This window comes from Solanum dulcamara, chromosome 4 (genome assembly GCF_947179165.1).
Source record: "Solanum dulcamara chromosome 4, daSolDulc1.2, whole genome shotgun sequence".
NCBI classification, from domain to species: Eukaryota; Viridiplantae; Streptophyta; class Magnoliopsida; order Solanales; family Solanaceae; genus Solanum; species Solanum dulcamara.
In genome coordinates this window covers 3,846,502-3,861,566 of record NC_077240.1, presented here as the reverse complement: position 1 = coordinate 3,861,566, position 15,065 = coordinate 3,846,502, and the positions used below count along the sequence as shown (strand labels likewise).

The 15,065-nt window shown below is 34.4% G+C and overlaps 1 protein-coding gene and 1 pseudogene across 1 annotated transcript; one reads left to right on the top strand and one right to left on the bottom strand.

The window, feature by feature from the left end:
• Positions 1-984: 984 nt before the first annotated feature.
• Positions 985-2,596, bottom strand: LOC129884522 (protein ALP1-like). The gene has a single exon (XM_055958817.1). The coding sequence runs from the start codon at positions 2,492-2,494 to the stop codon at positions 1,232-1,234; it is 1,263 nt and encodes a 420-aa protein (XP_055814792.1). The 5' UTR covers positions 2,495-2,596; the 3' UTR covers positions 985-1,231.
• A 4,934-nt stretch (positions 2,597-7,530) lies between these two features.
• On the top strand, positions 7,531-14,848 carry LOC129885568 (E3 ubiquitin-protein ligase MBR2-like; annotated as a pseudogene).
• Positions 14,849-15,065: the final 217 nt, after the last annotated feature.

The following is a 15,065-nucleotide window of genomic DNA, read 5'->3' as shown; positions in this document are numbered from 1 at the left end:
GACTGCTTAGACAACTTCTCCATACCGAAGGGAGAATTGGAGCAACAGGAAAGTTGTTTCCGTGTAATCTATTACTTATAGGTTATAGACTTCCTAAATCACACCTCTTTGGGGCGTAACCTTGTGTAAATGCTAGAAGTTTTATGCACCTGGTTGCCAATTACAGTTTCTTCCATATCGCTGTGCATTTTAGAGATTCAAAACTTACTATATCCCGGTTTGGAGTTTGAATATATGCCAATTACAGTTAGTTTTGTGCTGAAACTTACTCATACAAAGAACTGATGAAGATGATCTTGCATATAGCACCAGGAAACACAAAAATGTAAAGATCAACTCTGTATCTACCAAGAGCTCATGATACAGTTTTTGGGATAAAACATCCGATTTTGAGCCAATCCTACACAATTCTACCCAAAGGACCTCTCACCAGTATAATTACATCTTATATATACCTTCCTTTTTTAGGTACCAGTGTGGAGTTTTGTCCTCACACCAAACAATCTCCTCCTCGAAATAAGTTTCACATGAATTATCTAGAGATTATCGGTGTGCGCATCCCCCTCCCCCACACCAAATCAACTGATTATTTGTGGCCACCAAAGTCCATTGGCTTTCTTTTGTGTGTATTTGTCTCCAAAGCTATGGGTAAAACTAGCAAACCGAGCTATAGATGGGCAAAGGCACTAAGTTGGGCCCCACGCATCACTACGCCATCTTCATACTCGTCTCACCAAATTATTGGCTTTGATACTAGTTGTTGGACTAAATCAGGCCAAAGATATTCTTAACATGACGTGATATTGTCTGCTTTGAATCAATTTTGCACCGTTTGTCCTAAAATACTTCACCCATTAAGAGTATTACTACACCTTATATGTAACTTCCTTTTCTTTTCAACTACCAGAGTAGGATTTTATTCACATAGCCAACAATACTATATACTACATATTATGGTCAAATGCAAGTAGTAAGTTGTTGATATAAAGTGGAAAGAGAACTTTATTCGCATACCCAATAACACTATATACATGATGAATTTCTTTCGAGGTAATTGACAACCAACCAGAAAGAGCTGTGTATGTTAAAGAACAGAAGAGGGGGGCATCTTATTCGGAACTTGCTATTATGCAAAACAGCCCAAAAAGGTTTAAACTTTGAGCAAAAAATTGACAATCTAGATGAATAAATTTTATGTTCTCTGTCTTTAAATTAAAGTACTAGAAAAATGTCACTGCTTTTGTGACTGAAACTCTATTGCTTTTGTGACTAATGCACTTCTAATAGCACATGCTACACTGTTACTTTCACCAGGATTCAAAGAACTCTGGCATTTGTGAAATGAATAATCACTTAAATCCTCACAAAATGCTGAATAATCCTCCCTTGATAACAACATATTATGAAGTATTGAACAAGCACCAATAGAAGCCACTGCAGTCTTGATTTCCCCTTCAATCGGTTCGTTCAAAACGCCCCAATTTCTCAAGCTCTTAACGGCTTTAACTGATGGCAAACACATCAAATTGATTGCATTGTTGAAGTTCTCTTCATTTGATTGTGAAACATGATCATCAAATGGTAACATTAACCAATTTAACAAAGGGTAGTCTCCATTACCAACTAAAAACTGAGGCACAGCCACTCCATTTATCTCCAAAGCTTGTGAATTCGTAAAAATTGTTCCTTTTTCAATACCTTGGAACAGAGTTGATGAATTTAAGACCTGGAAATCACTCTTATCACCGCGAAAACCGGCTATAATACTAATAATTCTTGATGTTGAATCAACCACTAATTGAGCTGCTATACTCTCTTCATTAACCTTAAATCTTACACAACAGAGGACTCCACAGCAATTAGGAATACCCGAAATGCACTCGAATTGATTCGAAACTGATTCAAGCTCACCCGAATTCAGTAATCCGACCCAGAAACGGAAATTAGTGCAGAGTACCCTACACAATTGTTTGAAACAAAACTTAGCAACAGATTCCGATACGCTGAATCTTCGACAAATATCAGAGAAATTAGCTCCGGTAGCCAATCGGAAAAGCCCGATTCCGAGTCGAGTTTCGGCAGAGAGATTAAGTGGTGAGTCAACCGGGTCACGACACTCTAACAGAGGCTCTAATAAACCACAAAGCCAATCAAAAGTAGAAGAATTGATATTGAAGAATTTCTTGAAACAATCCGGGTTACGTCGGATGAACGAGTCGGGTCGACCGAGTTTGAACCGGGTCAAACCATCGCCAGCCGGGGCATCGGATTCTGAGAAGAGGGTACGTTTTCGTTTTCTGGAAAAAGGGATGAGTGAAAGGGTAGCGGCGGTTTCGGAAACGGAGAGAAAATGGAGAAGAAGAGGCGAAAGAAAATCGGCGAAAGAGGAATTTGTTATAGAAAGAGGATTTGAAGAAGGGAAAATGACTGCAAGAAGAAGAAGTAGTTGAGCAACAAGAGAAGAAAGCAGAGCAGCCAAATTTCGAGTATTCATATTTGTTTCTGTGTGTCTGTCTGTCAGTCAGCTTTTTGTTTTGTCGTCAAATGAGGTTTTCTTGATTTCAGAGCAAATCAAAAAGGTTTTGCTCTGACAATCTGATGAATCTAATCTCAAATGGTTGACAAAAGTACCAAATAAATTGGCTTTGCAGGTTATCACAAACATACACGTGCCTTTTTACAGTCAAAACTGATTCTTTTCTTTCTTTTTGGGGGAAAAATTATTCAAGAAATATCCCAAATTCCTAAAGTTTCTTATAAGGGTAGAGTAAATTTATTCACCTTCGCAAAATAGGCTTACCATCCCAACAATTATCTTAATATACTATAATCAATATGATCTACACTCTGTTTGGATGATTTACTATTAAATGTTCAATGACTATTTTTATTGATATTTTGATTAAATTAATACAACAACAACCCAGTAAAATCCCACAATGTGGGGTCTAGGGAGGATAAAGTGTACGCAGATCTTACTCCTACCAAGGTAGGACGACTGTTTACGAAAGACCCTCGGCTCAATAAAAGCATAAAAGCATAAAAAAAGGTCAGATAAGGCTAAGAAATTCAAAGAAATATGAGAAACAAATAACGGAAGCATCACAGATAAAATAGAGCAATCAAAGTACAAAAAGTAATAGATAATAACAAAAATGAGAGCACAAGAAATTACTATGCGCTAATGTGCCTACTAATAAGGAAGATTAGTGAGACTATGTACTAGTCTTCTACCCTAATGTGGGTCCTCCACACCCTCATATCTAAGGTCATATCCTCAGTAAGCTGTAACTGCGCCATATCCTGCCTAATCACCTCTCCCCAATATTTCTTCGGCCTACTCCTACCTCTTCTGAAACCACCATGGCCAACCTTTCACATCTCCGCATTGAGGCCTCTATGTCTCTCCTCTTCACATGCCCAAACCATCTCAGTCGCATTTTTCTGCATCTTGTCTTCCACTGAAGCCACTCCCACATTATCCCGAATAGCCTCATTTCTAATCTTGTCACTCCTGGTGTGCCCACACATCCATCTCAACATTCTCATCTCGACAGCTTTCATCTTTTGAACGTGAAAGATCTTAACTGACCAACACTCCGCCACATACAACATAGCCGGTCTAACCACTACTTTGTAGAACTTGCCCTTAAGTTGTGGTGGCACCTTCTTATTACATAGCACTTCGGAAGCGAGCCTCTATTTCATCCACCTTACCCCAATACGATGTATGACATCATCGTCAATCTTTCCGTTGCCTTGCATGATAGACCCAAGATACTTGAAATTGCTTTTCACCATGCATTTTTTCAGTAAATTGGTTCAGTGGGAAATTATGTTGTATAACACAATTTTTCCATTGATTTGTGGTGAAAAAAATATTTATTTCTAGTAGTGATTATTACATCATGTATCATATTGTTTTAATAAATTCAATATTTTAATAGATCTTGTATTAATTTTTATTGTTACATAATGATAATATCGACCACCAACAATTCAAAGAATTAACCTACAAAAAATAGATACAGAGCTACTACAAAAGAGATTAAAAAAAGATAAAATATGTGTATTAAATAATGAGTAAAGAGAGAGTAAGAAAACAATATAAGGTAAAAGTCGTTACACAAATTAATTTTGTGGTTATCTAATGATGAATTTAATAACACGATACAACTAAATTTTTAAATAACAATCAAAACAAATATTATATCTAAATTAACAATACAATATAATAGGTAACAACCATCCAAACAAGCGTTCAGCACAACCAAATTCAAACTTAAATTCCATTTTAGATAGAAGTTTTCCTTTGTTAATTGGACAAAACAAGGAAATTAAGGAAGAAAATATATTTCTTTTGGACTCATAAATATTTTCCCCAGAAAGGAGGATACCTGAGATTTTCCTTCCATTTTTTATTGAGAAAAAGTTCAAATTTACCGTTGGTTGATTATATCTTAATTTTACTACGTAGACCTTTGGTTTTCTTTCTCAATAAATATGAGAGAATAGATTTTTATTCTCACTTATAATATGAAATAAAGAAAATAACTCTTTAATTATATAATTTGCAAATCCCTTGTGTTATCTTTTATTATTTTTTGTGAAAAGAATTACATTTAACTAAAAGCCAAATCTCCACTTGTGCAACTACTTTTAGTTTGGACCATTCTTCCAACTACTTTAATCATCTTAAGAATAAAATAGAAAATTTAAAAATTAAATTATTAAATACTAAATATAAAAAGATATCATTCCTTTTTATTCTGAAACTACTTTTAATTTGGACCTTTTTGCAACTACTTTATCATTTTATTAAGAATAAAATAAAAAATGTAAAAATTAAATTATTAAATACTAAATATATAAAGTATCATTCCTTTTTATACTTAAAATTAAAGAGTGAAACATAAGATTGAGAATATAAAATACAACATAATGTAGCAATTGATTCGGTTGTTAATATAGTCAAACTTATCCGAAGATCAATTAGCACTAAAGACACAAAAAGTAGATTGCAAAAACAAATATTCCAAGTTGGTGTTATTAAACTATGAAAGAGAGGAACATAATTGATTTACTATCTGAACTTTTATTTGTTGGTGAGTTTTTTTAATTTTTCTCTTTCTAATTTCCTCCCTATCTCCAATTTTGATATAAGTCATATTAAAAAAAAACTTTATATGAAAGAGGTCAAAGACCAAAAAAGTTGTCTAAACATGGAAATGCATCTCCTTCTTCCTATCATAAATAAGTTCAATATTTTAATTTTGGGTGCTCTAGTACAGTACCCACTTCTATTTTCCAACATAATTAAATGTAGCTACTATTCGACGGTCATCACTAATCACCCTCCTCAAAGTCCAAAAGTTAAATTTATTGAATATTAGAAGGTGAAATTATAATTATAATTGAAAAATAAAATAAAGAAAATAAAGTATCTTCAAGTTGAGGTGTAAATATTATCTTCTTTATATATATATAAAGATGTATATTATGATCTAGATGTCTAAGTTTGAATATACATCTGAATACAACAACAACAACAACAATCCAGTGAAATCCCACAACGTGGGGTCTGGGGAGGGTAAAGTGTACGCAGACCTTACTCCTACCAAGGTAGGACGGTTGTTTTCGAGAAACCCTCAGCTCAATAAAAGCATAAAAAGAGGTCAAATTGAATATACATCTGAATATTAAGATATAATTTCTAGATTGAACACTGAATGATTAAGACCGTTTATTTTCAATATCTGAATGTGCACATGAAATTAAACCTTTTTTTTACAATAAAATGAAGAAAATATTTATTAAATATAATACTAACCTTTATGTACTCATCCCACTTACTATTAGACAACAAAATAATATTGATTGTTGGATCATATGTATTGCCAATTTTTTTTAAGTTATCGACAATCAAGCTTTTTATTAAATTTTATGCGCTCTATATTTTTCTTATTACTAATATGATGTAAGCTATCACTATTCATAGCCCTATAGGTTGGATTCTTTCTTGTACTGAATAGGAAGAACATGGGGTAGCAATGTGGATGAATAAATGAGAGCCACCACTATTTTTGATAGCCTATGCTATGCACAACCCAGTAACATTAATTTTACATCTATAATTTTTAAAGTCGTAAGTACGATTTACACTTAGTTATAAAATATACAATACATTACCAATGACAACATAATAACAAAAATAATAATTAACTATGCTCCAATTTACTTCATTTAAGGCCCTAATTTATTTAAATTATTTTATTTTATTTGAATTTATGAAGTAAGAGTATGTATTTGGTTATATTTTTTACAATATGTAAAACAATATTCATATTTGAATTAGTACTATTGTAAACGTTGGTTAATAAACATATTGTTAGTTGTGTTTTCAAATTTGAAACACGACTTTAAATTAAATGTGAATTTTTCACAACCAATGATTTTTTAAATAAATTAAATTTATTCTAAAAAATGTGAATCAAAAATTTTATAGCCAAAGGATAATTTGAGTGGATAATACAAATGTTACCATTGAAAAATAGTAAAAACTTGTCAAATACGTTCTTCATTCAATTTTATTTGTTCATTGTACTAAAAATTAAATACTTTTTTTTTATTTTGACTTCACACTTTTAGCATATAAAGAGAATTTTTTTCTCCATGCTTTATCCTTAACATTAATTACCGTTTAAAAATGTTTGATTTAATTTAAGGATCTATTAAAATAACTTCTCTGCTTCTATAAAATAAAAATAAAATATACATATATTCTCTTTTTTCTCCATATATTACTTGTAAGATAATACTGATTTCGCTCATTATTATTGATGCGACACATCACACTAGACCAAGTTTGTTGCGCTTGCATTTTTTGTATGAACACTTAGGCATTAAGTACACATTACTAATTACTAATGTTATAGCGCAAACTTGATTAAAGTAACTAAATACAAGGTGAAATGTATCATTAGGCACATGCACTACTCCCATGATTAAAGTAAATAAATACAAGGTGAAATGTATCATTAGGCACATGCACTACTCCCACCATATGACTCAGTTTGGCTTGTAAATAATAATGTCAATGGTACGGTTGGATATTTTTCTCATAAAATTTATGCCATATTATTTTTGATTATTTTATTTTATATGTCCAAAAATTGATTTTTCGATATCCGCCCGTTATCTCCTCCTCCTTTTCTTCGGTATCCATATGGCTCATGTAAATTTTTTTAAGAAAAACATACAAAAAAATTAGAACACACTATCATGTATATTTGTGTATGACTTTGATGAAAACTCTCTATATTTTTTTATAGGTTAAAAAGTGAAGAATAAAAATAAATAAATAAAAATTCATCTTATTTATTGATTTGAGTAAGCATATATTATCTGGTACGATTCAATATTTTTTTGATTATTTTTATAAATTAAAAAATCTACCTTATTATTTAGTATTGTTACAAATCTATATATAATATTTTCAAAAAAGAAAACAAACTAATCAGAAAAAATAAATAATGCATTTATTACAGGCAGCTTAATTGCTCTCTCAGTTCCCACACAGAGCCTCTATTTCCTTTTCCCTGCTTCAAGAACCAAACCTTCATCTTCTATGGAGACATAGCGCTTTTTTTTTTTCGCCCACACAACGCCAAATTTTAAAAAATAATAATCAAATTTGGACCCAGAAAATTCCGTCACTTCAACGGTCATCCGATTCTGAGGTATCTTTATCGATCCATTAATTTTCTTGAATATATGTCTCTGTTTCTTGAATTATTCTTCTTGTTTTTCTTGAATAGTTGTTACTGACGATAACACCCTTTTTACTTGATATTTCTTTTTGTACTGTGGATCCCCAATTCAATGGAGTTCAGATACAAGTTTTTACTTCTTTCTAATACTTTGTTCCTTTGACATCTATGAATTGATTTTTGCAATGAATTTAATTGGATAAACATGGTCATTGAGAATTCATATAGCTAATCCAAAGGCATATTTTTTCTTTTCTTGTATTACTGATATTTCTAAAATGCATTTTATTCTGGGGATTATTATTCCTTGTCTCTTGTACCGAGCGACCCCTAAGTACTTTTTATATGTAAATGGTTCCACTTTTGCTCGGTGAGGATGGGTCACCCCTGGATCAAGATGTGAATCAAGTGCCTTATTTTCTAGTGAACTGCTTTAATTTGAATAATGATTTTGTCCAAAAAGTAGTAAGGAAGTGGCATTGCCTCATTACTGTTATTTAGTTATTGTTAACTTTATTCTTACTGTTTTGTGGTATTTATTGAAAATGTATTCTTTTGCGGGGAAAGGAAAGAAAAGTTTGTTTTAAACATGCAATAACTTAACCTTTCCTAATCACATTTGCCAATGAAGGTCTAAAGCATGTTTTACTCTTTTTAGTCTAAGTCGTAGCTTGGGGGTAAAGATTATTATTCTTGGAAGTAGCCATACTCTCTCATTTGTGTTTGTTCAGTTGTCTATGTTTAAGTTGGTCTTTCATACATGAGGAAATTTGTCTCTTCTAGAAAATGTACTTGTATTTGGTGGAAGTCTGGAACCATTTTTTCCCCACAACGTTGATTGGATAAAAAAAGATTTACTTTACCTTTAATCATCTCTGCCTGGCACTAGTCATGTAGCATGGTAAGCACTATGAGCAGCTCCTGTGTAAATTGTTTTTGTCTAGGCCCTCAAGCAATTTTTAGGTAGAATCATTGTCACAACTCCACACTAACCAATTAAGCTGCAGAACCAAGTGATTAAATGGTTGTAAATATCAACAACAACAACAAACCCCGTAAAATCCCACTAATGGTTGTAAATATCATGTTTGAGAAAATTCCAACTGTCTGAAGCAATTTTTTTCAGGCTAATATTTTGGTTGAGTGTCTAATCTTCATTGGATAAGTGAGAACTTGTGTTCATTTGCTAACAAAGTAAAATTTTGTGTTCATTTGTGAACAAACTAAAAATTTGAAGTCACTGAACAGTTTCTCATGTAAGCTATGTGGCTACAGCAAATGTTTTCTCAAGCTGCTGATAATCTTAGTTGGCATGTTACGTAATTGATCAGAAGATTTCACACGATTCCTTGTCGCGTTATTTCCTCTTATAGGATAACTTATTTCATCATTAGTTGATGAACATGGTTTCTGATTGTAAAGTTTCTAGTAGTTGTATTCAAGGCCATATTGAAACTTATTGCTAATGGCTATTTATTATAGCTAGGGGGCAGAAGGGTGGCACCGTTGGAACTAAAATTACTGGTTGTTGTGATTTAACAAGCAGAGTATTGCCGCTGTTTTTGTGTAGGTAAAAGATAAATGTTGGAAAAATATTGGACTGGTTCCGATGCTGATTGGAAGTAGCATGTGCACAGTAGCTACAAGGAGAAGAATGATAAAAAAGAAGCAGCAGAAGACGGGGAGAGGAAAGGAAGGAGTTTTGGACCCACCTAGAATTATTTATGGGTAAAACTGATCAAGGATAAAATATATAATTCTCTTATGGTTAAACCTCCTAATTCAAGGCAGCAGAAGCACCAAAAAGGCAAGAAAGCTTGCTCTGAAACTAACAAACAGCTCTCATAGATATGCTTGTGGACTGAAAAAATTGTTCTTACTTACTAGTAGAACTACTTCAACATTGAAACAAGCTTGTTCTTTCATCCTAAGAAAATTAGGACTCCAAAGTAATCTAGGAAGCAATTAACGTACCTAAAAACCTATTAAAGAAGTTCTCCGCGGAACCATTACAAGAATACGCCAAATTATCTGTCACCCTAAAAACTTAAATAAATAAGCTGAAACCTAGATCAACTGATGAGCTGGAAATTAAGCATAAATTAAACCTCAGAACCGTTAAAACATGCTTCAAATGTTCACCCTATAAAAAGAGTTTCCTTGTGTTACTTGTGCCCCGCATGAGGTGCCTTAGTTATTCTGATGGAGGACGAAAGCCTTCAGCTTGAAATTAACAGTTGCTTTACCAATTGTGTCTTTTAGCTTTTGCTTGACTTGTGATTGCTGTGAACGGATTCTATACGCTGCTGAAATTACTATCTTAATGCATCAGAAGTTTTATAACCAATTTAGGTTTTCTTATATTTTCACTTTTCTCCAGTGAGATTATGCTTTAACCTTTGTAAAGATATCAACTATTGTTAATTTTGTTCTTTGACAGAATTTCCTCACTACTGCACTCAAGGCCTTGATTTTTCATAATTGGTCAAGATGCAAGGGAACAGAAGCATACTAGATTCTTTCCAGAAACTATCAATCTTGATCAGGGATCTGTTTCTAGTAATGCTTCTGGAGATCCTACAGCCCCTTGGGATAACTTGCTAAATTCAGTGGAGGATCGATTATCTAATTCCATGCTTTCTTCTGCTAGAGAAAGTCTTAGACATGTTAATGGTATTAGTTATAACACACAGAACTGCAGTGCGCGGGATCAAGGTGAGTCGAGCTCCAGTGCCAATTGGCATTGAACATGCTAGTCATTTGAGAATAGGACACGCTTGGCCTTCTTCATCATGTAGTCATGTCCTGACTAATCCAAAGTCAGAAGAAAGGGGATTTGGACCATCCAATGTCCTCCATCCTGAGAGTTCAACAAGTGGATATGGTGGAAATCATCTGAATGGCAGTTTTACCAAATCCTGCCTTGACTCACAGTCCTGTAAATGCTAACTTAAGTGGCATATACAATAATGGTGACACTCGGCTGGTTATGAGACCAAGTGTATCTCCAACTGTCTACACTTCTAGCAGCAGATTGGAAGTGGAGCGTCCTGCTTTTGGTGTATCTTGCAATGCTGGTGCTTCTTCAGGTAGTTCTAGTTATTGTGCCGGGTATCTGATAAATCAGGTTCTTCCATGGGTACTTGGGGTGTATCCTACAAGAGCAAGGTCCTTGAAGGCAGTTCTGTGCAGTCTTGTGGCAGAAGTTCAAGCTCCCATGCACAACCTGAGAACATTATACCAAACAATTTTGCAAGTCAGTATGATGCTTCCAGCAGCTTAAACATATCACCAGCCTCAGCAAGCGTGCAGAATACTTATCACTTGGAAAGCCTTTATCCAAGAAATAGGGTTGGTACAAGAGTGGCTGCTTCTGACATAATTCCTCCTCTAAGTGCTAGTGGAGTTGCGGAAACCTCTGCCAGAAATTCTGGGAGTGGACGAAATCTAGGGAATCATGATGCAGTTACATTTGGTTTACTGCCAACCGGGACAGATTTAGGGAATTCAAGTGTTGCCTCTACCCTTGTGACTCCTCAACCTATTTCAGTATCTAATTATTTAGGCTCCAGACAACCAACTTCACAGTCAATGAATGCAGGTAACTCAGGAAGCCATTCTGGCATAATGTACATTTCTGGTGTTCCAAGTGCTTTGCATCCAGTTCCCTGGAATGCATCTCCTAATTCACGAGGTGGTAGTTCATCCAGTCCAAATGTGGTTTCTGCTGATAGATATACTGCATTACCAGATGAAGCTAACTTCTGGAGCTCAATAAGAAATAATAGGGAACCTCTTCCATTTGTTCCTGCTCTTGAGACTGGAAATATGGTTCAGGATTCCACTAATTGGAGTTTAGCTACTTCAAATGCAAGCTATTCCAGAAACACGCCTTATAGTTCTGCACAAAGCCGCGGGCCAAGTATGCAAACTTTTCCTACTGCATGGACACCTTATCAAAACTTAGCAACCAGTAGCAGTCGTAGTGAAATTTCTCCTTGGACTGTCCTCCCACCTGTTGAGTCCGAGTCTGGTAGTCAGAGAGGTCATTTTCCCCTGCCATCTTTGGCTGCTTCTCTTGTGGGGGAGGCAGAGATATCAGTGCGATCTAGTAGCCGGGGATCTAGTAGCCGTCATAATCATCGAAACCACCTTATATCATCTTTGATGGCTGATTTTCCAAGTAATGATGTGGATGGATGGCATGGTTTAGCTTCTGATATCGAGGGTCGCCACAGACTGGTACAGGAGTTTTTTGTTTGATAATAGTATCAAAACTGTTGTACTTTGGTTTGTCAGTTTCTCACAACTGTTCTCATCTTGTATCTGTCCTGTTGAAAGTATAAATATTTGTTGTTGTATTACTCTTCTGAAGCTTCTTCCTTTCATCTACTTATTAGTGTTTCCCTTTTTTCTTACTTGCTCATCTTGTGATGCTATGTAGACTGTTACATTAGTTGTTTATTTGATTAGTATTTACTTTAGGATTAGTGGATCATGGACTGGTCCAACATTTAAGTGCAAGTATTGGTATCACACATGAACAGAAGCACATGCCTCCGTATAGTTCATTCTTTTGACAATTAGTACGTGAGTATACCTTCTGGATGTGTTAAGGATTGCAATTTGCTTAAGGGGTCGTTTGGTAGGATGTACACGAATAGTATTGAATAGGGTGTATTAATTATACTTGGATTATTTCTTATCCACCGTTTGATTTGGTGTATCTAAGGTTAACCATGCTTATTGGTTGCTATGTATTAGTTATACACCCTATAACTAATATATATATATGCGTTAAAAACACTACCAAACAAAGTATTAAATAATGACAAGTCTAATACATGATCACTTCTTACAGATTTCTATGTACTTCTAGAGCTGTGTTGCCCACAACATGGAACTTAGAATAAATGTTATTGTCTCAATGAATGTGAATCGAAGCACCTACAATTTTTATCTTAACCTTCACAAAAACTGATACTTTATAGTTTCACTTTTTCCAGTAATTGGGTGTGGCATAATCTTTGGTTTGTCCTGGATTTTGTTGTGTCAAGTTCACCTTTTGAATAAATCCAGTTGTATTTTTTGTTGCTCCATGCCTTTCTTCTGAGATACTTTTGACCTACCGTTAATTTTCTCATTACTTACTAAATGTTGCTGCTTGCATTCTACAGATTTGTCAAGTCCTGCATGCCATGCAGAGGGGCGAGAACAGGCGATCTGAGGTTTTGTTTTGATCCTTATGATACCCCAATGAATGTTCAGCTAGTTTACACGTGTTCTTTGTATGAATAATATGTAGTTCATGATCTGAACACCGTGATGCATGAAATATCTATTGATTTTCTGAGATGTGAAAAGTTATAAACATAATTACTTTTACTTGTTTTTGCTCCATAAGCTTTAGGAGTAGAAATATGGCCAGAATAATGACCTGTCTATCCACAGAAATCTGGAAGGAAAACAAATTACCTACATTCTCTTATTGTTGACGAGTGATATTTTTACTAGACTTCCAATTAGGTTGTTTGGGTGAAAAACATTTGTTAGAATTTGGTTGATGATGCTTGTAAGCTGTGCTCCATAAAGCTTAAGTAAGAGAGATGTTTCTCCAGATGGTGATCCAGTCAGCCATGGCATCGAAAGGAAAACTAGTTACCTAGCTTTCTGCTCTTTTCTTCTTTTCAATGAGGTGAAATTTAAGGTTACCTATGTAGTATGTATATATAATGAAAGCCTTAAGGAGCCTATTAACACTTACCTGCCTAAATCAAGCAAAGATTCAAGAATCAATCCATTACCAGCAAAAAAGGTGAGCGCCTAGCGCGAGCCTTAGGCGCCGTCTTAGCCTTCTCTGACCAGGATCGCTCTTACACTAGTAGGCATTTGTTAAGATGTTTATATTTTTACATAGTTTTAAGTTCTTAGTGGCCAGTTATTTGTTTTTAGATGATGAAACCTAATTGCATCTGACTGGATTATGAAGGTTTCACATCTTGATCCTGTGTTAGCAGGAAGCTCACTTAATCTAAACTTATCTCCTCATTACATGGTTGTTAATGCTAATGGAATTTCAGGTCCTTAGTAGACACCGGTGGTTCAATTTGTTTTGTTTTTTTGGCAGGATTATATGATGCTTGATTCATTTGTCAGTGGCGTCGCGGAGTTGCATGATAGACATAGCGGCATGAGGCTCGACGTTGATAACATGTCGTATGTGGTAATTGTGGTTTTGTTTTGCTATCACTAAATTTCGTGATTTCAAGAGATCTTTATTCTTATAAATAAGAGGGGGAAATTACACACCATAGATCAAGGGTTATTTTTTTCTATTAAATTTGTAAAGATGTTTGTTCACCCATCTCTTCTACTCGCATTCCTTAGGAATTATTGGCATTGGAAGAACATTTAGGAAATGTGAACACCGGATTGGGTGAAGAAACCATTTTGGGATGTATGAAACAGCGGAAGCATGAGCCAATATATGGAGGGTCATCATCAAATATGGAGCCTTGCTGTATATGTCGGGTGAGACTCTTTCTAATGGTTTTACACTGTAATTAGTTGATATTACCAGAGGACGATTGTTGAATAAATCTCGTCGTCTATCTTTTACTTTTATCAGGAGGAATACACAACTGGAGATGACATGGGCATGTTGGATTGTGGACATGAATTCCATAGTAGCTGCATAAACCAGTGGTTAATGCTGAAGAATCTGTGTCCTATTTGTAAGATGACAGCCTTAAAAATATGAAATGCAACCAAACAAAAGATAATTTCCCCTCTTCACCCCAACAAAGAGTTTCCTGGAAAACAGGGAAAAAAGAAAGGGTGGAAGGGTCTTTACAACTCATTAATCCTGCTTGGTAAAATTAAAGAACAAATTTGTATGTTACAAATACATCATGTATTTATTTACTTGCATTTGAAAATGTTTAAGATATTAGATGTTGGTCAAGGAAAATATTTCAAGTAAGGAAAAATTGTGTGAATTGTTATGCAAGTAAAGTAGTGGATGTCCCACTTTGTGGGACCCACTTAAAAATTATATATTGTTCTCCCTTCGTGACATTTAATACATACACTGAAATTCTCTTCATTCTTACTATTTCTTACTATTTTTCCTTTTTATTAATTTGCTAAGTTAGTTTATTTTATAACACATTATCAATACGAGTCTCCATCACTTTAAGCTATTTTAAAAAGATAACAAAAGAATAAGAATTTTATTTTCTTAAAATGTCGAATATCTCTAAACTTAATTTGTTGTTCTTGATATATCTGGAAAAG

Bases quoted from the DNA above. Each gene is read 5' to 3' on its own strand.
- LOC129884522 (XM_055958817.1), bottom strand. From the start codon at position 2,494: ATGAATACTCGAAATTTGGCTGCTCTGCTTTCTTCTCTTGTTGCTCAA.